Below are 21,923 nucleotides of genomic sequence, written 5' to 3' on the forward strand. Positions count from 1 at the left end.
ATTGCAATATGCATTTGGATATACACTGAAATGTAAGAATTAAATATATCCGTCAATGTGGATTCATATCATTTTAATATATATATATATATATATATATATATAACATAAAATATCTTAGGTGAAATGTATTTATTAGTCAGTATGGAGGTAGTTTCTGTTTGGTTTGTTTTTTACGTTTGAAGAAGTGGTCACCAATTACTTCAACTGTATTGGATTTGGCTGTAACGCTGTTTACCCCTGAAACTCCACAAGTGTTTTTTGGGCTCAAACACTTCAGCACACCCTCCATCGGCAAAGTGGTGAGTAGATAATGAGTCATTTTCATCTTTGGGTGCACGATCCCTTTTAACGCTAACGCCTGATCTCGCAATTAAAGTATAAAGTGAGAAATATATGTGCGTGTATTCAGAACTGCCTCTTTTGAGAATTCTTCCTCTAATTATCCGTCACAAGATATTGGAAATCGGTTCAGTAGTCAGATTAAACAAATAGGATCAAATGTTTATCAGTGAGCTTTTAGACGTGATAAGAGGTGAAAGTCCCAATTTTTTTCACTTTCTGTATTTCATGAATACTCCGATACCGGTTCCAGTTTCATATTTACAGATATGAAAGTGGGATTGTTTATCTTACCTGACTCTCAAAATCCATATGTAGAGGGAAGTTGACTTAACTTACAAACAGCACTGACCTGTGTTTTAAAGCTTATACTAGTGATGAACTTAATGTTATTATCAAGTTATTGTTTTTTTACAGTAACTGAGGTGCGGCCTCCACGTGATGCCACTTTTACAAGTTGATGAAAGAACAGAGACTACTCAGGAGGTGATATTAGTAGATTCTCATTGTGCAATGCAGCTGTGATGTTGAGACAACACATACATAATACTATGAGAACTAAAGCAGCATCTACCAACACCACCCACACATATTTTCACACTGTTTGAATATTTAGTCTCGTTTATCATTTCAGCACAGATCATCACTTCCTGCAGCTTGTTCTTCCTGTAAATGGACGTCTTCAGATTATTTTCTCACACACTCTTATGTTACACACATGATCCCTGAGGACAGAATAGAATAAATATTTTTACAATAAACTCAAATATGCCTGCAGTAAATAACAGATGGTAAAGTTAACCCGGTACATATTTGCTGATGAAGTGTGACCATCGGTGAGGACCAATGTGTGTGAGCCATATTTTGCTGTGTTTGTGACCGTGCAATTTGAGTTTCACCACATCGGTATTTAATGAATCCCCGCTGCTTCTGTTATTTTGGGCAAGCTATTTAGAAAACCTTTAAAAAAAGACAAGAAATCAAATCCTCTTCCCAGCCTGTTAACACCAGCTCTCATTTCCTCCCTGGGAAGTGAAGTGGGAGTTCGATAAGTGCAGCCGCCCTCTTGTCATTCCTGACACGGCCTTCTACCGTTGGTCTCCTCGCTCACAAGGTGCCTCGCGTCTCCACTGTGGCCGGGCCACTGTGTCATTTGGTGGGCCCGGCCTGCAGGACTTCCTCTCCCCACACCAGATCTGTCTGTGTGTGTTGTGCTGGCTGAGAACACTGTGGGAGGCAGAACTAGTCTGTAAATAGATAAGTGTGGTCCCGGTGGCAAGCCGGTTTCTGAGGGAGGAAGATGTTCTTGGCTGTAGCGCAATTCCATGGGAAACGCGGACCAGACTGAGGAGTCACTGAGAGAGAGATGATTGGTTCGGCTGGTTAGTGGTTGTGGGGAGGAAGTTACGAATTTATGCCGTGCTGCCATCGCTTCTACGTGTGTACACTTGTGTGTGTGAAAACAAGGGCTGGTCTAATTGTGTTAATTGCACCCGGGCCTTAAATATAGATCTGCAGTGCATGATACTAAAGCTACCAATAAACAAATCATGTTTGAAATTGAAAACACAGATGAGGGATAGAGAGGCCTCGAGGCCTTTGTGTGAACAAGGCCTGTGTTGCATGGATGAACAAAGCTGTGACAAGTCAGGGCACTTGGTTTGTACAGTTCTGGGTTTAGGAGGAAGTTATCAGGTGATGTCATGTTATGTGTTCATATAAATTTAAATAAATGCTAATAGATTTTTCAGAAAATAAGTAAATGACAAACCGTCATATCTTGTGTCACACATACAAACTAGAAGGACGAAAAGAGAGAAAACATTCCTTACACTCGATTGGTGATGCTGGTGCGTATTTGGGTAATCAGTTGTTTTTCTCACAATTCTCCTAATTAGTGAGGACACTCATTGACATAATGCATTCCCTAGCCCCTTACCCTAACCTAAACCATCACAACATAATGCCTAACCCAACAAAAGCCTAATTCTAACCCTAACCCTAACCCCAGCCCCAACCCTAACCCTAAAACCAAGTCTTACACCCAAAAAGGCTTTTGAGTTTGTGAGGACCCACCAAAAATGTCCTCACAATGATTGTATTAAACCAAAATTGTCCTTCATAACTAAACATGTGCACAAACACACACACACACACACACAACATCAGAGGACATAAACAATGATTTACATTCATTTCCTGGAGACCTTCTCTAACCTTAACTGTAACTACCACTTACCTCGACCTGACCCTAACTCATTACTTATGGGACCGGCTAATTGTCCCCATAATGACTGTGTAAATAGATTCAGGTCCTCATAACCCCCCCCCCCCCCCCCTCTCTCTCTCTCTCTCGCACACTCTGGAAGTTATTTAGGGGTTAAATGCCTCAGTGCATTGCTGTAAACATAAACAGTAACATGCAGTGTGGTCAGAGAGCTGCCATTAAAAAGGAAGAAAAAAATAAAAAGGAGAATCCATTTTTTCTACTTTTGTTTTGTTGGGCTTTCAAAGCAAGATGCAGTGTTTCGCTGGGATTGAGGTCAGAGCAGGACACAGGAGACAGAAATAAAGTGTGACACAAAGGTGAGAGCAGAATGACCCCCCCGCTCACACAAGCCAGGAGAGAGTAAAGTCAGGAATTTACAAGAAAGAAAACACTGCAATGTCTCTGCTGTGGCCAAAATCAAAGTGCATGTTGAGTTGCATTGTATCTAAAAACATCTAGCTATTTCAATGTGTTTCTGACTCATATGTGTGCCCATCATAGACTGTATATAAACATGTACGACATGTTTGCACCCTCTCCCTAAATATGCCAAATTCAAACGCTGCCATCTGGTGGATCAGAGCCAGAATCTGTGAGGTGGTGATCAGAGCTGCTGCAGCAAAGTCCCATCAATAAACACTCACCAATCTTGAGTCAGTCCTTGGTCTATACCGCAGACAGCCACCAGGTGGCAATCATGAATCTTTGGCTCCCCTTTTGGGAACAGTTGTGACCAATTTTTATTTCGTGCATCTATTTCATATATATTTAATATTATAATATCTCAATATATATATAAAACCACCTGCCGACAATGAAGTTAAACACTGCAGCATGGCCCCGCCTCATTCCCGTAAGCTCCCATTAAGCATTCAAACCAAACTGACATCAACAGCGTTACACTGCTGCTTGTTTTTGCCAAAGTAACTCTTGGATGCAGGTGTCGACATGAAAAGGGTTTGGAAAACAGGTCTGTGGTTTCTACCAAACAGAAAGAGAGAAACAGAAACAGCACGTACCAACTGATTTTTAATCAGGGTCAATCCTCTGGAATGGTTTTCATATCCTAGAGTTATTGATTCTAAAAGCTTTAAAATACGATAAATGTAAAGTTATTTATCATCAGAGGATATAAACAAGTTCTAGATTTTACTGGAGTCATCTGGCAAACGCTTGATGATATATATTCTTGTACAGGCTGTAACTGTTCAGTTATTATGTGAGTACTGGAGAAGAAGCAGTTTCAAAGTTCTGGTACTGTAAAGCTTCTTATACTTACAGTCAGAGGTAATAAAAGTAGGAAGCTAATGAAAAGCCACACAGCTGCTTTATGACACTGACCAGCGGGTCACTTTTCCCAGATTTTCTGAATAATAATTAACTGATCTTGATAAATCATATTTTGGGGACTTGTATCTATATGTGTAATTTGTTACACATATCCTAATAAATTCTAATAAAAATTTGGATCTAGTGTATTTAAATGTGGTTTCATGAGGGGACTGTGGCCCCTGGCGGAGGTCTGTGCTGTCTGAGGGCCGTTCTAGTATTTCTCCACTCATCTATTTGGGCAGTCACATGTCTAAAGAGATAAAGCTACTCACTGAAGATAATGTTCTCTTCTGCCCTCTTGTCTCTTAAAGTAGTTTTTACAATCCAGTTTGTTTTCAGTCAATTAAGAAAATATATTTGAAATGTTGAGAAGAAGTGGATCATGACAAGTGTTCTGCAACCAGATGCTATAACTTCTTAAAACCAGTGTCTTTTAATAAACGTATAAGTAATATAAGACACGGAGCTGTGAGGTCTGGGGTGAGTTTATAGGTCAGAGTGCTTGCCCTCTGTGCCTCTTGCTATCTCACTCACTCAGTGTGTATCTCGCCCTATCTGTCTCTCTGTGGCCTGCATATCCACAAAGAATGGACAGATTCAGCAGAAAGTCTTCTTGGGCCTGAGCTGTGATTGGACCAGAGGAAGGGGTGGAGGTAAACAGAGGGGGCTCCAGTCAACAGCGAGTGAAGCAACACAGAAAACAGAACATGTGTGAAGATTACAGGGAGAGAAGACGCCTAGAGGTGGGACAGTGCTGTTCTCTGTAGGCTCTGGTGCATATAATTTTCATTTTCTGTATCAGTGGGGGCTTTAACAAGTTCTCTAAGCATGCACAAACAAAATAAGGCCACAAACAAACTGCGTAACATCGTAATAAACATATAAACAGCATTACCATCACTTTGGCAAAGAAAAATCAATAATCTTGTGTCAAAGGTTATAATTTGGGGTAACTTTTCTTTTGCCACCAGGCCACAAGACCATGTGACAGTCCAACACTTTATCAGCGTGCCGGGAGTCAATAGTTAACCACATCTTTATCAGTGTCAACTCAGGATACGTTAGCAGGTTTCTCACGGCAGGAACCATGTTTGCAAACCTGCAGTTTTCTACACTCTCTTCCTCCACTTTCATGCCTCAGATCTGGCCTCTGTCCCAGCCGGCCTCGCTCCCTGTCCTCACACGATGATTCCAGCTCCAGCAGAGTCATCAAACCACCCTCTCTGCCCAAACACCCAGTCCCCTCTCCTTTGGTCTCTTTACAACTGCAGGGACGACCTCAGTTCCAGCCCCAGCCTGTGTGAACCAGTTGTGGCTGCAAAGAGAAGATGCAACTCGATACAGCGGCTGGTCAGCACCGGATACTCCGACTGGAATAGCTGGAATAAAAGAAATGTGATACGCTAGATATGAACAGTGCAAATAGATTTCATAGAAATGAATTCACGGTGTAACTCAAGAAGAGCCCTAGTAGAAAACTCTAGTTGTGGATTTTTAGACCCTTCTGAGACGGGAGAAGGAGAAAGAGAGGAGAGGAGCAGCCGTGAAAGGAGTGAGTCAACGATGAAGAAGTAAAAAGACATCCTGAAAAATGTTTAGATATTGATGTGATCACAGGAGGAAAAATAATCCAATCACACAAAAAGAAAGAAAGGGTTTATCATTCCATTTGGTCCCTACATTGTATCTTACATAATCCTTGAGGTCAGTCAACATGATGTTATGGGCAGTGGGCATGGAGAGCCGGGCTCAGGGTTCAGGTTCAGTGTGCACGTGGAATTTTGGGGGTCTCCACCACTGAAGGGGCTGGTGCTGCCTATGCACGGTGAAGCTTCTTACTTCACAGTGAACGTGACACTGCTCTGTGAAAACAACAAGTGCAAATCAACACACGTTCACTTGAGTTGTTCACAAGGAGAAGCTCAAGTGTCTGTTCGGTGAATAAAATGCATAAAACCATGAACTTCCCACTAGTTTATCACGTGGGGCTTTTTGTAAGATTTTCAGCTTTTTACTCACAACACATGCAAATTGGTACAAATTAGCTATTTGTCTGACAGCCTGTGTTTATCAATATGTAGAACCTACCTACGATAAACAGTTAGTTGAGATGATTGATTCTACTCTCACAACAGATTTTCTGGCTCTTTATAAAGTAATTAAAACATTAAATCACATCTGTTGGATGTAACTGCAACAGATTTTGTTTTATAGGGGAGTATGTACTGTGCAGTGGCATCTATAGACAACTTTTTTATATATGGTAAAGTCATTTTTCTATTCTTTTCTTGCACCGATAAAATAAATAAGATATATGTCTTTATTATAAGCTATATGATGATTACACTGAGTTTCAAAACCAAGAGGTCATATTATTGCTGCTCATCAGATGGACACATTCCATGTGTGTCTTGTGCATCTTTGTGCATATTTCTCAAGTCTTTATCACGACTTGAATTTTAAGATTCAATTCAATTCTATTTTATTTGGACACCTTAGAATATACTAGTCAAACCCAACAGTTCCTACAAGAGCAAAACTTTAACAAACCTCGGCTGCGCAGCACGAGTTTGTAACAGCTGAATAAAGGTTTAAAATCCCAAAAGTGCCAGAATCAATTTTTTTGGGACATTCACTATTTGTTTACGTAATGCACTAAACACTCAGCTCAGCAGAGGGGAACAAGTTCTGTTTAGTTCTGACACAAGCTGTTGAAATCCTTCAGTGAAGGAAAGATGGGAGGCGTTTTTTCTGAACTTTGACTCTGTTGATAAACACCGGAGCCGTATCTGTAACATTCCCCCTGAAACTGGATAGACCCAGACCTAACAGACCTAGACGTCACCGCTCCACTGAAGGTCAATATCCCTGTTTGTCTATATGTGCATGTGTGTGTGTGTGTGTGTGTGTCTGTGTGTTACAGTCTGTGTGTGTGTGTGTGTCTGTGTGTGTCTGCCTGTGTGTGTGTGTGTGTGTGTGTGTGTGTGCGTGTGTGTGTGTATGTGTGTATGTGTGTGTGTGTGCGTGTGGGCTGTGGCCAGGAGAGGAGATGTTACTGGTAAACCTGGTGAACCAGTTTATGCTTCATTGCTGGAATTGAGTTTTTTTATTTTTATAGAAAAATGTATAATAGTAGATGTGAAAAATACAATAACAAAGCTCTAGTTCTGTCAAAAGCTGCAACAAACAATTATTTTTCAATATTGATTAATCTGCTGTTTATTTCTTTGACGCAAACTGAATATTCTAAGACTAAAATATATACGCCATCCTGCTAACCAGCCAATTCCTGGCTCCCGTCTTTGTATATTTCTATAATCTTTGCACAACTTCATATTAAGATATTTCTACAAATCTGAATCACAAATACGAGCTAAAGTGCAGCAGCTGCAGTCGATGAGCACATGACTGCTGGGCTTGAGTTGCATTACCCGCTCTTATCAGCCGTGTGTCTCAAGACCAACAGAAATGTTAGTAATTGGGCAGACGGTGAAAAATAGGAGCTTATCGTCTTCAGGCCTGTGTGGAAGGTTCAAACTGTGAGGACACAGCCAGGCCTTAATTGCATCAGACATTTCGGGGTCACAGGAGGAGGATGAACACCTGAAGGATCTGGTGTGATACAACCAGGCCATTTATAAAACAAGGTTACGAACATGTAGGAAATAATCTGCGGGAAGCTGCTAAAAGTAAACTGTGCAGAATCAAGTCAAAGAGGAGGAGGTCTGGTCTGTTAAACTAGTCCTGGATTGTTCTTTACTAAAAATGGAAAATGGCTGGATTGCAAATATAATCATTAAACAGCAACGTTCACCTGCCCTGTCTTTCCCTCACCGACTCCATGCCAACTTCATTGATCAGTGATCCGGACGATGTTGCACAATATCTAAACAGTTATGTGGCAATTACACACGGATTTGGCACCGACATGAAATCCTCCCATATCCACCGGCAGTATAAAACGGGTGCAGAGGCAACTCTCGGCACGTTTCGAGCCAAAAGAGGGGTTCACTCTGGGGCTTCGTTCTGCAACTGACACTGGGAAACAGAGATGGCACCTGGCAAGAAGGTAAAATCACCTTTCGGGGCAGATATTTTCATATCAATTTGCAGAGGAGAGAGGTTTTCTAGATGCATCATGCAAAGTAGAAACAAACTTAAAGGCTATTGTTGTCTTACTGAGTGACGGACTGTGGTGTTGTAAGGAAAATGTTGTTGCAGGTTTTTTTTTGTGTGCATGCATGAGATTTGTTTAAAAGCCAGAATAAAGCAGCCACAGCTGGAGACTCTCAGACTAAAACTGTTTTTATCTTTGCACCTTTGCACCTGAACCGCAGCTTCTCTCACATTAACACATACGGAATCATTCAACTTTCTTGCAACTGCCATTGGTGAAGTTCTTGACCACATTCATATGTTTATTTATAAATATATGTGTGTATCTGTGTGTAAAGATTCTGACAAAGCTAAATATATAGTATTCAAACTGGTACTCTGCTCCTACAGGGTATCATTGAACGGCTGAATGCCGGGGAAGTGGTGATTGGCGATGGAGGCTTCGTGTTTGCACTGGAGAAGAGGGGATATGTGAAGGCTGGGCCCTGGACTCCTGAAGCCACTGTCACTCATCCTGAAGCAGGTGAGAAAACACACACACACACACACACACACACACACACACACACACACACACACACTCACACACTCTGAGGCACACACCAAACTGCCCCTGATGTCTGTGCCATATAGGTGTATGAACATGTGTTATTTTCAATAGTGCGACAGCTGCACAGGGAGTTCCTCAGGGCCGGATCCAATGTCATGCAGGCATTTACGTTCTACGCCAGTGATGACAAACTGGAGAACAGGGGTCAGACACTCAGTATCACTGTAAGTGTTCAACCACTGTATATCACTGTACAGCCAACATGAGCTGGGATGAATCAATAAAAGATCATATTGCAAAGAACGTGATTGTACAAACTCTTAACCCGCTCCATTGTTTCAGGGAGTACAAGTCAACGAGGCCGCCTGTGACCTGGCAAGGGAGGTGGCCAACGAGGGCGATGCTCTGGTCGCTGGTGGAGTGTGTCAGACTCCGTCCTACCTGAGCTGCAAGAGTGAGACAGAAGTGAAGGGCATCTTCAAGAAACAGCTGGAAGTGTTCGCAAAGAAGAACGTGGACTTCCTTATTGCTGAGGTAGACTTGTGTCTAGTTTTGTCGCGTCAAAGCCGCTCCAATCTGATCTGTGATTGGTGGAGCAGATGCAACCTGAGTGGTGACTGTGTAGTTTTCGTTCTTTGCAGTACTTTGAGCACGTTGAGGAGGCGGAGTGGGCCGTGCAGGTGCTGAAGGCCAGCGGGAAGCCTGTGGCTGCCTCTCTGTGCATCGGGCCGGAGGGGGACATGCACGGCGTCTCACCTGGAGAGTGTGCCGTCAGGCTGGTGAAGGCTGGTGTGTACTCAGTCCACCCTGCACGATCACACACTTGTTTCCTCACATGAAAGTCGGGTGTTTTATCTGCTACGGCGAACAAACATCTCCCCTTCTGCTCCCCAGGTGCCCAGATCGTTGGCGTCAACTGCCACTTTGACCCCATGACCTGCGTGAAGGCTGTGAAGTTGATGAAGGAGGGAGTGGAGAAGGCCGGGCTGAAGGCTCACTACATGGTGCAGCCACTTGCCTTCCACACTCCCGACTGCAACTGTCAGGGATTCATTGACCTACCAGAATTCCCCTTTGGTAAAATTATTTTTGTTGTCCCTAAACATTGAAAGAGAAATAAAGCATCTAACCAGAAAACAATTGGCAGCATTTCAAACATTTGTTTCCCTTTCCCTGCCGCTCTCAGGCCTGGAGCCAAGGATCCTGACCCGCTGGGACATGCACAAGTACGCCAGAGAGGCCTACAAGGCTGGAATCAAGTTCATTGGAGGCTGCTGTGGCTATGAGCCTTACCACATCAGAGCTGTGGCAGAGGAGCTAGCCCTGGAGAGAGGGGTGATGCCCCCCGGCTCGGACAAACATGGAATGTGGGGCGCTGGTCTGGAGATGCACACCAAGCCCTGGGTCAGAGCCAGGTAAAACATCTGGAAAGATCTCGGTACACTGTAATGCAAACAGTTCTATGAATGTTTTTTTCCACTGTATAACCGTCTGTCTTTATCTCCTGTAGGGCCCGCCGTGACTACTGGGAGCATCTCCTGCCCGCATCCGGCCGTCCCCTGTGCGCGTCCCTCTCCACACCAGAGAGCTGGGGTGTGACCAAGGGCCACACTGACCTGCTGCAGCACAAAGAGGCAACCAGCACCCAGGAGATGAAGCATGTGCTGGAAAAGCAGAAGAAGGCCAAGTCCTCTGCATGAGCGAGAGTGTCCTCGGTCAACAACAACCAGGAGGATGACGGGGAGGGAGTGAAGTCTTTCCCAGTTCAGCTTGAAGATAAAAAGCACTTGTAACAGTGATGCTCCAGCTGTGGAGTATTACTATGTGAACCCCTCAACAATAAACACCAGTTTGTTACATAAACTTTTACTGCTGTGTTGTCACAAATCCTTCAAAAGAAACTCTGCAAACTGGCCTCAACTATCAATATGTCTCAAAATCACACACACAAACTGATTTGAACATGATTCAATCTTTACTGGTTTGTTCAAAGTAGCTTGGTCAATAAAGCAGACCCCCCCCCCCCCCCCCCCGACACACACACACACACACACACACACAGTAAAAACAGACTAACAGCTGTATTTAATCCGGACCAAACTAGTAGTGCACATTCACAATACTCTCATTGAGCTAAAGAGGGCAGGGGGACGGAGTAAACACCCCACTTGTGTAACCTGTCCCCTTGCCAATCAGAGCCGCTCTCACTCAGACCCCGCCCCACCCTCAGACAGATTTATAGTGGCCCTGTGCTCCACTCTACTGTCACTTCAGCCTCTCACAGTCTGAGCAGTCAGGGGTCCACTCAGCTTTAGGAATATGGCACCAGCAAAGAAGGTATGTGTTGACTTTTGTCTGGAGCACCATCCTGCAGAGGATCCATGCAGGGAATAGCAAATAGTTGTTTTCTGGAATCCCAGTAGAATACTGCAGCATCTGCGGTGTGATGTGACCTGTTCAGACTCTCGAGTCGAGCTGCTGGGAGACACGCTGCATATTTGATTCGTGTTTTTCTTTTTCAAATGAATCTTCTGCACAACTGGCACGTCGGGTCACATTTCTGCCAGCTGAAACCTTCAGCTGTTACTGGAGAAATAAGACCATTGACCACACCTATCACATTCTATACAGTCTGGAATGAGTAGTAACAAGTGTTGCCTTCCAGCTCAGTGTCATATAGATGATGAATATTAATATTTCTCACTTACTGAGACATTGAGGTTTTATTATTACATTTAGGTAGATATGAGCATGTATGTAAATCCATTAGGGTCTAAAACTATTTTAAAAACATTAACCTCAATGAATAACCAATGATAATCATTTTTTATTATTGTAGCATGTCAAGTGCATTTTTATATTAGGATTTCTCATAAACTGCAGAGTTGCTCAATGTGGCAACGGAGCATCTGGTGAGGGCTCATGATACCAGTGCACAGCAGGAGAAGCTTTTAATAGATTCTAATTCATCAGTGAATTAATACATTTCACGTATCCAGAGTTAGTGCAGTGAGTGAAATTGAATTCATTACAGTTATTAACTCTTGGGACAGGTCCATTATTAAGGGACTTTCTAAGGGTGGGATGGGCACAGAATTTGGGATTATGCACAAATGGGATCTAAAATCCTGCCGAGCTTTTGGCCTCATCAATTCATCTCCAACAAGATTAGCCAGATACGGTCTACATGAGTTCAAGCTTACATTGATCCCTCTTCACAGGGAATCTTGGAGCGTCTTGACGCTGGGGAGGTCGTGATCGGCGATGGTGGTTTCGTCTTTGCCCTGGAGAAGAGGGGATACGTGAAGGCCGGTCCCTGGACCCCGGAAGCTGCTGCAGAGCACCCTGAAGCAGGTGAGAACCAGAGGGTTAACAACTTCAATTCTCTATTTTCTTTCTAACTGATATTGGCTTCCTCGCTATTCCCTGTGAATATCCACTCTCCATGCATTATGTGTCATGGTTATGATGCCATCGTTTGTTTGATGATTCACAGTGAGACAGCTGCACAGGGAGTTCCTCAGGGCCGGGGCCAACGTTATGCAGACCTTCACCTTCTATGCCAGTGACGACAAACTGGAGAACAGGGGCAACAAGCTCACTTTCACCGTAAGTGAAATCACACCGCTTTCATAGGAACAAACAGATAACCGTGATCAAATGACTTCAACCAGGAATGCTTGTAAGGTGTTAATAGTATTTCACATGTCTCAGGCTTGTCTGTGTGATCTGTTTCCGTCCTGCAGGGAGCTCAGATCAACGAGGCCGCCTGCGATTTGGCCCGTGAGGTCGCCAACGAGGGCGATGCGCTGGTTGCCGGAGGAGTCTGTCAGACTCCGTCCTACCTGAGCTGCAAGAGTGAGACCGATGTGAAGTCCATCCTGAAGAAACAGCTGGATGTGTTCATCAAGAAGGACGTGGACTTCCTGATCGCTGAGGTAGAGTTTTGTTTTTGCTTTTTAAAACATAATTCTGCAGCATTTTCTGTCTCATGCTCAGAGGTACGAGTGCAATACTTGAGACAGTTTTTTCTCATATGCAATGCTTGTATCTGTGTCCTGCAGTACTTCGAGCACGTTGAGGAGGCCGTGTGGGCTGTGGAGGTGCTGAAGGAGACGGGGAAGCCTGTGGCTGCTTGTATGTGCATCGGACCAGAGGGAGACATGCACGGCGTCTCACCTGGAGATTGTGCTGTCAGGCTGGTCAAAGCCGGTGGGTTTCGATGTTCTTCAGCACATCCATGAGCATCAATTGTTATCAGCCTTACTTAGTTTTTTTCTTAATAAACCATATGAAAAGTAATCAGAAAAGTATTAAGAAAAGCATGATGTTGGAAATATAACTTTTTATGACTGAGCAGTGTAACATAACACGGCAGAGGCAATCTTTTTAACAGGTGAACATGAGATAGGACACATGATCTCAGTCTACTCATATTATGGGAGCAGCCTTCATGCCAAATGTGTGTGGTGGTTGTTTTGTTCAGTTAACAGCTGCACCGTTGCCGTTGGATGAAATTGAAAAAGTTCTATGGATCCAACACAAACCTTGAAATCACAATGACAGTTGCTGTCGTCTATCCTATTGTTAAATAGTTGTGCTAATCTGCCACAGTCAGCTCACACCAATGCATGTTCCTCTGTAGGTGCCCAGATCGTTGGAGTCAACTGCCACTTTGACCCCATGACCTGCGTGAAGGCTGTCAAGATGATGAAGGAGGGAGTGGAGAAGGCCGGGCTGAAGGCACATTACATGGTGCAGCCCCTCGCATACCACACCCCCGACTGCAGCTGTCAGGGATTCATCGATCTGCCAGAGTTCCCCTTCGGTACTAACATTATGTTGCATTTGCATTTTAACAGTTAATGTAATCATGTATAAAATGACAGTTTCCTTACAGCAAGGTCTTCCATTCAACACAGAAATACACTGAACCGATCTGCAGGTGTATGTGTCTGTAACATTAAATCTTCTGCCAGGTCTGGAGCCCAGAATTCTGAGCCGCTGGGACATGCACCAATACGCCAGAGAGGCCTACAACGCCGGCATTCTCTTCATCGGTGGCTGCTGTGGATTTGAGCCCTACCACATCAGGGCTGTGGCCGAGGAGCTGGCCCCCGAGAGAGGCTACCTCCCAGCTGCCTCAGAGAAACATGGAAGCTGGGGTGCAGGTCTGGAGATGCACACCAAGCCCTGGGTCAGAGCCAGGTCAGTCAACAAGCCACCGTGTAACATAAAGATGCAGCCAATCACAGTCAAATGTGAAACATCAACTCTTTAGCTCCAGTGAGTTGCAACAAGTTTGAGTTTTCTTATTTATGTTTCCTCATTTAGAGCCCGCCGTGACTACTGGGAGAACCTGAAGCCAGCCTCCGGCCGGCCCCTGTGTCCCTCCATGTCTGCCCCTGATAGCTGGGGTGTTACCAAGGGCCACTCTGATCTCATGCAGCAGAAAGAGGCCACCTCTCAGGACCAACTCAAAGAGCTGTTTGTCAGGTCAAAGACCCACTGAGTCAGTCTGTCTCCTTCAGACATGGCAGCAGAGCTGATGGTTCCATCATACCTGGGTCAAACAGGCGCGCTATGGAGCCACCGCACGGCGTGTGTGTGTTCACTATGTAAACGGTGCTTCAGCCAACACACATGTCAGGGTCACAATCCACACCTGAGACAAGCGCTGTTCTCTACCTCTGTCGATTTATCTCAAGTTAGGAGTCGGCCTGTGTTAAGATCGGGCCCTTTTTGTTTTCCATGACTCAGGACCAGTTTGTGTAATAAAATCAAATCTAATAAAATGTCAAACTTAACAGTTTTGGTGTTTTCATTATGTTGATGTGTGCGTGAGTGCAGGGGGGGGGGGGTTACTCTCTATATCTGCTTTATCAGTTCCATTATGTGTGGCTGATGACCATTTCTATCTTGCACACACAGCTTCAATGCAATGAGAATTAGTATAAAAAAGAAGAGGAAACAGATACTTAAATGTCTAAATAGTCCCAGACATACTTAACTCATCAAGTACAGGCAACATTTAACAAAAACACTTTAGATATAAACCATATATAGTATATAAAATAGCCAATAAAAGCCCTCAGTTGTCTGACAATAAAATGTCAGAGAGAGCATGTCATTGACTTCTGGAAATTACCAGGCTTTAGAGAGTTGTGTAATGAATGTGGGAATCCAGTAGATGGCAGTGTTAAAGAATCATGGCCTATGTATACAGGGCTGTGTTTACAAAGAGCCTTGTATAAAAGATGTTCCAGCAGCTGGCAGCACTGGAAACTGGTTGGAACTGACCTCTTTTTTAGGTATCCCTTAACAATTCATACTTAAGTGCTGGTTGATTTTATGTTTGAGGTGTGTGTATTAACAAACATGTGTAGAATGAGGCCAAAACACAAAATGAAACGCCAGGATCGCTCCAGATATGAATCTGTTCATTAACTTTACAATACAACAGGACAGATTTGAAGCTTCATTATAATCCATATTCTCAGTTTAGTAGGAGCACTGAGCTAAAGACGAACACAGTCAAATACATTGTACTGAAATAAATCCTCTTCTCTAAGGGTTACGATGCTCAGTTTTTGCTTAGGCTGTTTTACAGAGATGTCGATTGAAATGCACGATCACTTTGGAGGCTGTTGTGTTACACTAATGAGTAGTATTATATTTTTTTCCAACTGGGATATAGTAATAAGGATAGGTTCAATAAGAGAAACAGCTGGTTGTCTACTGCTATATTTGCACAAAACATAAAAACTACATCCTCCAGCGTTACTCTACACTTTAATCACCTCCTCTATCCAACAATGTCAACAAAACTGAACATTATGAATGTAATTTCTATTGTAACGGGCCTTCATTAGTTTCAGCTTTCTGCAGCTAGGTGTTCCCTAATAAACTGATAACAAATGTGTTGTGCGTTTTTCTGCTAGTGACACATCTTCTCTCAGAACACAACTCCGGTGCTTTTCTCGATTGTGATTGGCCGAGCGTCATCGACTTGATCCGGTTTTTATTCTAAGAGGCGGAGTGACATTAAAGACGCGATGAGATGTGTCCCTCACCTGCCATTGGAGCCCGGATATTAAAGAAAAGACACATCTTTGACTCGTTTAATGGTGAATAACAGCGGACACCTGGTTGGATTTGAATCGTAGCGGATCGAGGGATGATATCTGTCTGTTTCCGGGAGAGATCGGCAGCGGGATGGCCTGAGATTTGACCTTTTAACGGGACAAACCCCCGGTAAAGGCAGCTCGAGGTGAGTCTAACTTGTTTAATGATAATTGACGCTGATATACATGTGTGTTATTGATCTGATCGATGTTTTTTGCCTGACATCTCGCAGCAGACATGTTGATCCCCCCCATGTGTCATCATTATCCTCAGCACCACTGTTATTCTGTGCGTTAACGGTATAGACTTTCAACTGTGCGGCGGAACCACAGCGCCCCCTCTCGGCTCGTGCCCGCAACTCCCCCACGCAGCGCTTCATCCCGGAAGTGAACCCGTGAGGTCATGGGAAGCAAAGTCAGCTCCAAAATGGCTGCCCCGGCCGCTCGAGTGATCCAGGTAACGTCTCCGCCGCGGGTTTGAACTCGTCCACAGCGAATTCACCCGCTCGTGTCGTGCTCAGATTCACACTGTGGAGTTAACCCGGGTTATTTAAACGATGTGAGGGGTTAAAGCGGGTTGTCCGTGAGGCTTCTGCCCGGAATCAACCCTCGTACCCTTGTTGATGTCCTTGTTCAACTCAGAGACTCTCCGGTGTTGTCAAGTTGAGACAGGAGCTAAAACAAAGTCTCTGAGTTTATAAATACACGTTAAAGTTAAGAGACGATTTCACAGTTTTAGATTCTTCAGTTGGTTCAGTTTGTCGCTGATTCAGTCTCGAGATGAACTTGATCTCAAAATGTGTAAAAACTTGACAAACACACATCGTTTACTGTCATTCAGAGTGACACCCATGTATCTGGAGCATGGGTTCTATTGATGGGACTGATATTATTAATATAAACTTTGATTTTATAATTTTTAGCTTGTTTCTAAATAGTTTAGTATGATATCTGGTGTCAAACTCTAATGTGCTCAGTTTACAATTACAAAAGTGAGCTGTGGATGAACTGAACTGGGAATGTGTGATTTGAATTTATTTATTTTTAAATTGTATTTATGTTTCAGTCTTCATTACAACATTATCTCTCACGTATCTCAATCGCCATGTAGTACATTGCCTTGTTTTATTTATACCTGTTGAGTATTTTACAGCATCGTTAAGAAAAGTGCTGAAAAAGTTAAAATGTCTTATTAACTGTAAAATGTATATCGTTCGACATTGCTGATTATCACGATTAACGTGTTAGAGAGGGATTTAAGTTTGTGGATTTATATTCTTTATGAACAGAGAATAAAAAACAGCTAAACAAATCTGAGGTCGATAGATTGTGTGTTACGACTCTTACTGAGTTCACACAATGCAAAAGTAATACTTCCATTTATTCATGTTTTTACTGTACTTGGGTTATAATGCCCTAAATTAAAATTATGTTGTGTTCAGTATTATCATTTATTTGCTCTGCCTTAAATTGACTATGTGAAGACTCTGATCCCAAACACCCCCTGTGGTGTTCAAACTTGTGAATGTTATTTTTGTGTTGTTGTTCAGGCTGTTCGGCCTCGTGCTCCACTGATCAAGTTCCCCAGCAGACAAGGGCTCCCAAAACCCAACGGTAAGTTTCTACCTGCAGTCAGAAAGTGGAAATCTTTCCCATGTGCTCTTTTACCTCTTTTACACTGAAATCAGTGGGTATATGCAGTTTTTCTAAATATGTGTCTAAAAACAGGTGATCGACTTCTACCCCTTTTTCACTTGGGGGGTTTGGAGGTAGATTTCTCAACTCGCTGTCTTGATAAATGATCATGTTCACCTCACGTTCCCATCACTGCCGATCAGCCAATTAAAACCCGTCTACTGCAGAGTTTATTGACCCCGGAGTGATTGGGGATTGCATCTAAGGGGCTTTTTGATGAATGTGTTATCTTCTCTTGTGTCTATCAGGCCTGGTGTAGCAATGTAATTTGATTTATGCAGCAAAGTTTCACCATTATTGATTTTTAAGGTTTACGTCTTTTTACACTGATCATTTATCACCTTCCAGGTTCTTTCTGAGTTGATTCACGTTCATTGTTTTGTCCCCTTTCCTTTTAGCCCAAGAGGCATTAAAGACATCAGCCGTTACCTTTCCCCAACACAGCGCTGGCAGCTCACCTTCAGCCCCAGCACCGCCTTCACTACCAAGACCTCACATACCTTTGGCCCCGATCCCTGGCACGCCGGACACACTGGCCTCTATTCAGCTCTTCCCTGCGAGGTACCGAAGGAGACCGGTGACCGCGGAGGAAATGGACTACATCCAGGTGAGAACTGATCACACACACACACCCCCATTAAACTGCTCTCAGATGATTCACACTGAACAATGTGGCCCCTTTAACAACCAAGTAAGGTAGTGAACAGGATTGAGAGCAGTTGTAACATAATCATTGTCCTTTATAACGTGTGGTGTCACGTATGAGGAGCTTGCGTCATGTTGCTGATAAAACGTTTTCTCTCTTCGCAGCGCGGCGGACCTGAGTGACACGACCCGACTCGAATCACTGCAACTAAAGTCCTTATCTGTTGGAAATCAGTTTGTGTCTTGAATTCTGTTCCTCAGCACAAAGAACCTAATGCCGCATGAGACACGATGTAGAATAAAGTATTATATAAAGCCTGTTAAAATGTACATATGCTTATTATTTAGATGCTTTAAAATCTTAATTGTATTTCATTGGTAAATTCATAATAAGGGAAATCTTGCATGTATTTCACAGTTAAGCCAAAAAAATAGCTTCTAAGGGTTTTCTTATTTTCTCAACTAGCCTCTCAGCTACTTCCTTTCAGACGTATTGTTGTTAAGCCCTAGTTTCAACAGTTTCTTGTTAAAAGCAACATGTCCCTGATGTTATAAACCTTGTTTGAGCTTCACTTTCACTTCAACTATACCCAAATCCAACCTCGAGGTACATAGAGTTCTATCACCAGGGGGCTTCTTAGCTTTTCATGCCTTTCACTGCAATAAATATTTAAGTTTAAGAGGGCTGAAGAGATACTGGAGTAGTACTGGGTGAAATGGTGTCGGGTTCATGTGAACGACTGGATTGAAATAATTAAAGGATTATTGTATTTTGATTGTGGTGTGCTTTAAATCACGGGACGTCACTCTCTGCAACAGACCAACAACATATTCAAAGTCCGTTTTTAGGGATTTATTGTTACCGTTGCTGGCATGCTCTATATGGTAAACATTAACGACATTGATGTTACACAACAGAGCAGTATGATCGGCCACGGTCAGTGTGCTACTGGTTTTCTAACTATGAGACTCAGCTCTCTGTTAATCACTCACATGAATGTTGGCACAATTAGCTCAGACATGAGAGAAAAGGCTAAAGGTGAAAAATACACTTGACCTTTTCTCGACTGGTAGATTGTCACCTCAGTCTGAACCAGAGCTGAGAAAAGCTCCAGAGTTTTTCTTTACTTTCTCCTCTCGTCATGAATGAATCGAGGACAAGTCACAGCCAGGCAAAAACACACAAGTTCAACTAATCTGTGTTCATGAATACATGTCCGGCCTTTTTTTTGGCAACATAACAAAAGAACCAGCTCCTAAAACACATGAATGCCATCAGAGAACAATTCATGGCTTTACAAAAATACCTCTGGGTGTTCAAAACCCCAATATCAAACACGACCTATGAACAAGTGCAGTATATGAACAAACACAGCAACAAGGAACCGTCAAGTCACAAATGGGCACGACACGATAAACACTGAGGTATGCACTGGATTACTGCGAGTAGGAATCGGGCCTACGCATGTTTGTCCAAGGAACATTTATGATTTCAGATCATATTGGATTCGGAACATTTTTTTTTTTTTTTTTGCATTCGCCAGACTAAACATTGCTTTGAAATGTAGGAGATGCAATCTGTGCCGAGCACCGGCGGCAAAGGGACTCATCAATTGCTCTGTTCGTCCAGTTCCTCAAAAGCGGGTAAGAAATCAGCAATGGTATCCACCACGTAGTCGGGCACCAGGCTCTGGTTGGCGGTCAGCTCGCTATTCCGGTACACCTCGGCGTCCTCGAGCTGGGACACGCCGGTGAGGGTGAGCATGGTGTCGAGGCCGCAGTTAGACCCGAACAGCATGTCCGTCTCCAGGCGGTCGCCGACCATCAGGCACTGCGCGGGGTCCACCCCGCTGAACTGACTGGAGATGCACTCGAACATGAAGCGGCTGGGCTTGCCGATCACAGTGGCCTTTCGACCAGAGGCCACCTCCAGCGCTGCAATGAGGGACCCAGAACCTGTCGGGCGGGGGGGAAAGATAAGATCAAGGTTAGATTAAAGTGAATCTTATGCGACATCCTCTCGCCCCCTCCCCTCCTCCACTCTCCTCTGCTGTACTATCTTGTATCCTCTGTAATAGAAGTCCACAGCAAACCACACGTTTTCACAAACAACAATTCCGGAGAGCGACGGGGGGGGGAGATTAATCCTGCATCATTGATTAATGGTTTTAATTAGCCGGAAGAGAAAGCCAATACGTTTCTGCTCGTATCTACTTTTAAGGTTCCTGAATGCCTCGCTGCTATTTAGCAGGGAGCAAAGTGCACTTTCCCTAGAGGCCTCACACTTCCTGGAATCCTGAAAGACTTAGTGGTTCCCTTTGTATCAGTGGATTTTGTTTTTCTGTAACGTGTAGCATCAGTTTGCTGTATGTACTGTACATAGTGGGTCCCTGACAGGTAATGAGCTACATCATCAGTGTGTCACAGTCAATACTGAGTCTGGTCTGCAGCTCAACCTCAACTGTGACGTTACATCAACGGTTGAAAACATTTTGTATCGATTTATCGATGGAATCCGACGATATGAATCTTTCCCAGACGCATCAGTGTCAGTATGTATGTTTGCAGTCATGTGCATGTGTGAAACATGTTTTCATAAATCAAGTTCTTTATAATTGGTTGTATTTGTGTTTTATTTTTATTTTTAGGTATAATAAATGTATGGTTAAACAGTAAAAGATCAAGCATTAATTACATTTTTTGTCATAAGGGGTTGATAAATACACCTTAGGAATTACTGCCAATTCTTTTTTAGTTTATACTTTCTGATATATAAATATCAGTCTTATTTAATCCCTATCAGTCAGGCTCTAGCTGTCAACAGATTCAATGACAAATTTTCCATTCAGTCTTACTGTAACTTAATTATATACCTGTATAGAGATGTTAATGTGAGGGTCTAGTTTAGGTCCTGGGACCCCTCTGGTGTCTGGGATTGAACCATGTAGGCCCCTACAGTGATGCATCTCACACAGTAACACTGGAATGGTTCTGGATCCACCACTGAACTGGTGTTGTTCAGAACTTTATCACATTAAGCTGAATTAAACACACAGCCCTCTATATAATAACAGATATACTACCTGGCAGTATCCTTCCTCCTGACAGCGGGTGCCAGGGGTCGTTGTCGGTGGCCAGGAACAGACACTCCGGGTCCCGCAGGAAACACGAGGCTTTGGCCAGTTTGAGAAAAGTCAGTTTGTCGTCGTGGCCCACCAGCACCGCCTTGACGTCGGGTGCCAGGGCGCAGTCGTAGATGGTGGCGGCCGGGTCGTCCTCCTCCTCCACGCAGGGGATGCCCGCCTCCTGCAGCTCCCTGCGCAGCCCGTCACAGCCGATGACGAACACCTGCCCGCGGACCTTCACCACGTCGCGCAGGTACAGCGCGGAGCAGTAGCCCGAGCTGAAGATCTGCTCCAGCATCACGCCGGTGAAGCCCAGGCGGAAGAACTTGTGCACGTAGCTCTCCCGCGGCCTGGTGGAGTTGTTGGTGACGAACACGACGTTCTTGCCGCGGCTGATCAGCGTGTTCACCACCTTGGCGGCGCCGGGGACCGCCTGCTCCCCATGCCAGATGACGCCGTCGCAGTCGAAGAGGAAGTAGTCCTTCGCCTCCATCAGGCTCCGGAGCTGCGGACCTCGGATCTTCTGGCAGCCTTTGAACCCGCCAAAGGCGCCCGCCATCCCGGCGTTTCCCTCCGTCTCCTCCGTGTTTCACCTGCTAGTGCTCCGCCACGTGGAGAACTGGGTCATAATGCGGTGGAATTGCGTGAAAACTGGTAAATGTCGGAGAAATCACATCGGATCGTCGCTGCGGTCACACAAGCACACAGGACTACATAAACATTGA

The 21,923-nt window shown here is 44.0% G+C and overlaps 4 protein-coding genes across 5 annotated transcripts; 3 read left to right on the forward strand and 1 right to left on the reverse strand.

Moving 5' to 3' along the window:
• Positions 1–7,875: 7,875 nt before the first annotated feature.
• On the forward strand, positions 7,876–10,478 carry LOC133940355 (betaine--homocysteine S-methyltransferase 1-like). Its single transcript, XM_062381636.1, has 8 exons — positions 7,876–8,012; positions 8,450–8,582; positions 8,721–8,833; positions 8,952–9,143; positions 9,251–9,398; positions 9,504–9,686; positions 9,796–10,024; positions 10,120–10,478. The coding sequence occupies exons 1-8, from the start codon at positions 7,995–7,997 to the stop codon at positions 10,307–10,309; spliced, it is 1,206 nt and encodes a 401-aa protein (XP_062237620.1). The 5' UTR covers positions 7,876–7,994; the 3' UTR covers positions 10,310–10,478.
• A 374-nt stretch (positions 10,479–10,852) lies between these two features.
• On the forward strand, positions 10,853–14,416 carry LOC133940371 (betaine--homocysteine S-methyltransferase 1-like). Its single transcript, XM_062381637.1, has 8 exons — positions 10,853–10,946; positions 11,831–11,963; positions 12,106–12,218; positions 12,356–12,547; positions 12,674–12,821; positions 13,255–13,437; positions 13,589–13,817; positions 13,944–14,416. Exons 1-8 carry the CDS (start codon positions 10,929–10,931, stop codon positions 14,119–14,121), a joined length of 1,194 nt encoding a protein of 397 aa, XP_062237621.1. The 5' UTR covers positions 10,853–10,928; the 3' UTR covers positions 14,122–14,416.
• Positions 14,417–15,641: 1,225 nt separating this feature from the next.
• kgd4 (alpha-ketoglutarate dehydrogenase subunit 4) lies at positions 15,642–18,849 on the forward strand. 2 transcript variants are annotated; one of them, XM_062381640.1, is made up of 5 exons: positions 15,642–15,879; positions 16,008–16,190; positions 17,284–17,347; positions 17,827–18,035; positions 18,239–18,849. In XM_062381640.1, exons 2-5 carry the CDS (start codon positions 16,137–16,139, stop codon positions 18,254–18,256), a joined length of 345 nt encoding a protein of 114 aa, XP_062237624.1. In that variant the 5' UTR covers positions 15,642–15,879; positions 16,008–16,136; the 3' UTR covers positions 18,257–18,849. The 2 variants fall into 2 exon arrangements, with proteins under 2 accessions (XP_062237624.1, XP_062237623.1); XM_062381639.1 differs by having other exon boundaries at positions 16,040–16,190.
• A 62-nt stretch (positions 18,850–18,911) lies between these two features.
• On the reverse strand, positions 18,912–21,923 carry pdxp (pyridoxal (pyridoxine, vitamin B6) phosphatase). Its single transcript, XM_062381638.1, has 2 exons — positions 21,157–21,923; positions 18,912–20,029 (listed from the first exon to the last, which is right to left on the reverse strand). Exons 1-2 carry the CDS (start codon positions 21,755–21,757, stop codon positions 19,683–19,685), a joined length of 948 nt encoding a protein of 315 aa, XP_062237622.1. The 5' UTR covers positions 21,758–21,923; the 3' UTR covers positions 18,912–19,682.

Source organism: Platichthys flesus, chromosome 3 (genome assembly GCF_949316205.1).
Source record: "Platichthys flesus chromosome 3, fPlaFle2.1, whole genome shotgun sequence".
NCBI classification, from domain to species: Eukaryota; Metazoa; Chordata; class Actinopteri; order Pleuronectiformes; family Pleuronectidae; genus Platichthys; species Platichthys flesus.

Coding starts and splice junctions, on each gene's coding strand:
- pdxp (XM_062381638.1), bottom strand. CDS start 21,757: ATGGCGGGCGCCTTTGGCGGGTTCAAAGGCTGCCAGAAGATCCGAGGT. Junction 20,030..21,156: donor AGGAGGAAGGATACTGCCAG/GTAGTATATCTG, acceptor CCCGCCCGACAG/GTTCTGGGTCCCTCATTGCA.
- kgd4 (XM_062381640.1), top strand. CDS start 16,137: ATGGGAAGCAAAGTCAGCTCCAAAATGGCTGCCCCGGCCGCTCGAGTG. Junction 16,191..17,283: donor CGGCCGCTCGAGTGATCCAG/GTAACGTCTCCG, acceptor GTTGTTGTTCAG/GCTGTTCGGCCTCGTGCTCC. Junction 17,348..17,826: donor AGGGCTCCCAAAACCCAACG/GTAAGTTTCTAC, acceptor CTTTCCTTTTAG/CCCAAGAGGCATTAAAGACA.
- LOC133940371 (XM_062381637.1), top strand. Junction 12,822..13,254: donor TGTCAGGCTGGTCAAAGCCG/GTGGGTTTCGAT, acceptor GTTCCTCTGTAG/GTGCCCAGATCGTTGGAGTC. Junction 13,438..13,588: donor TCTGCCAGAGTTCCCCTTCG/GTACTAACATTA, acceptor ATCTTCTGCCAG/GTCTGGAGCCCAGAATTCTG.
- LOC133940355 (XM_062381636.1), top strand. Junction 8,583..8,720: donor TGTCACTCATCCTGAAGCAG/GTGAGAAAACAC, acceptor TATTTTCAATAG/TGCGACAGCTGCACAGGGAG. Junction 9,687..9,795: donor CCTACCAGAATTCCCCTTTG/GTAAAATTATTT, acceptor TGCCGCTCTCAG/GCCTGGAGCCAAGGATCCTG.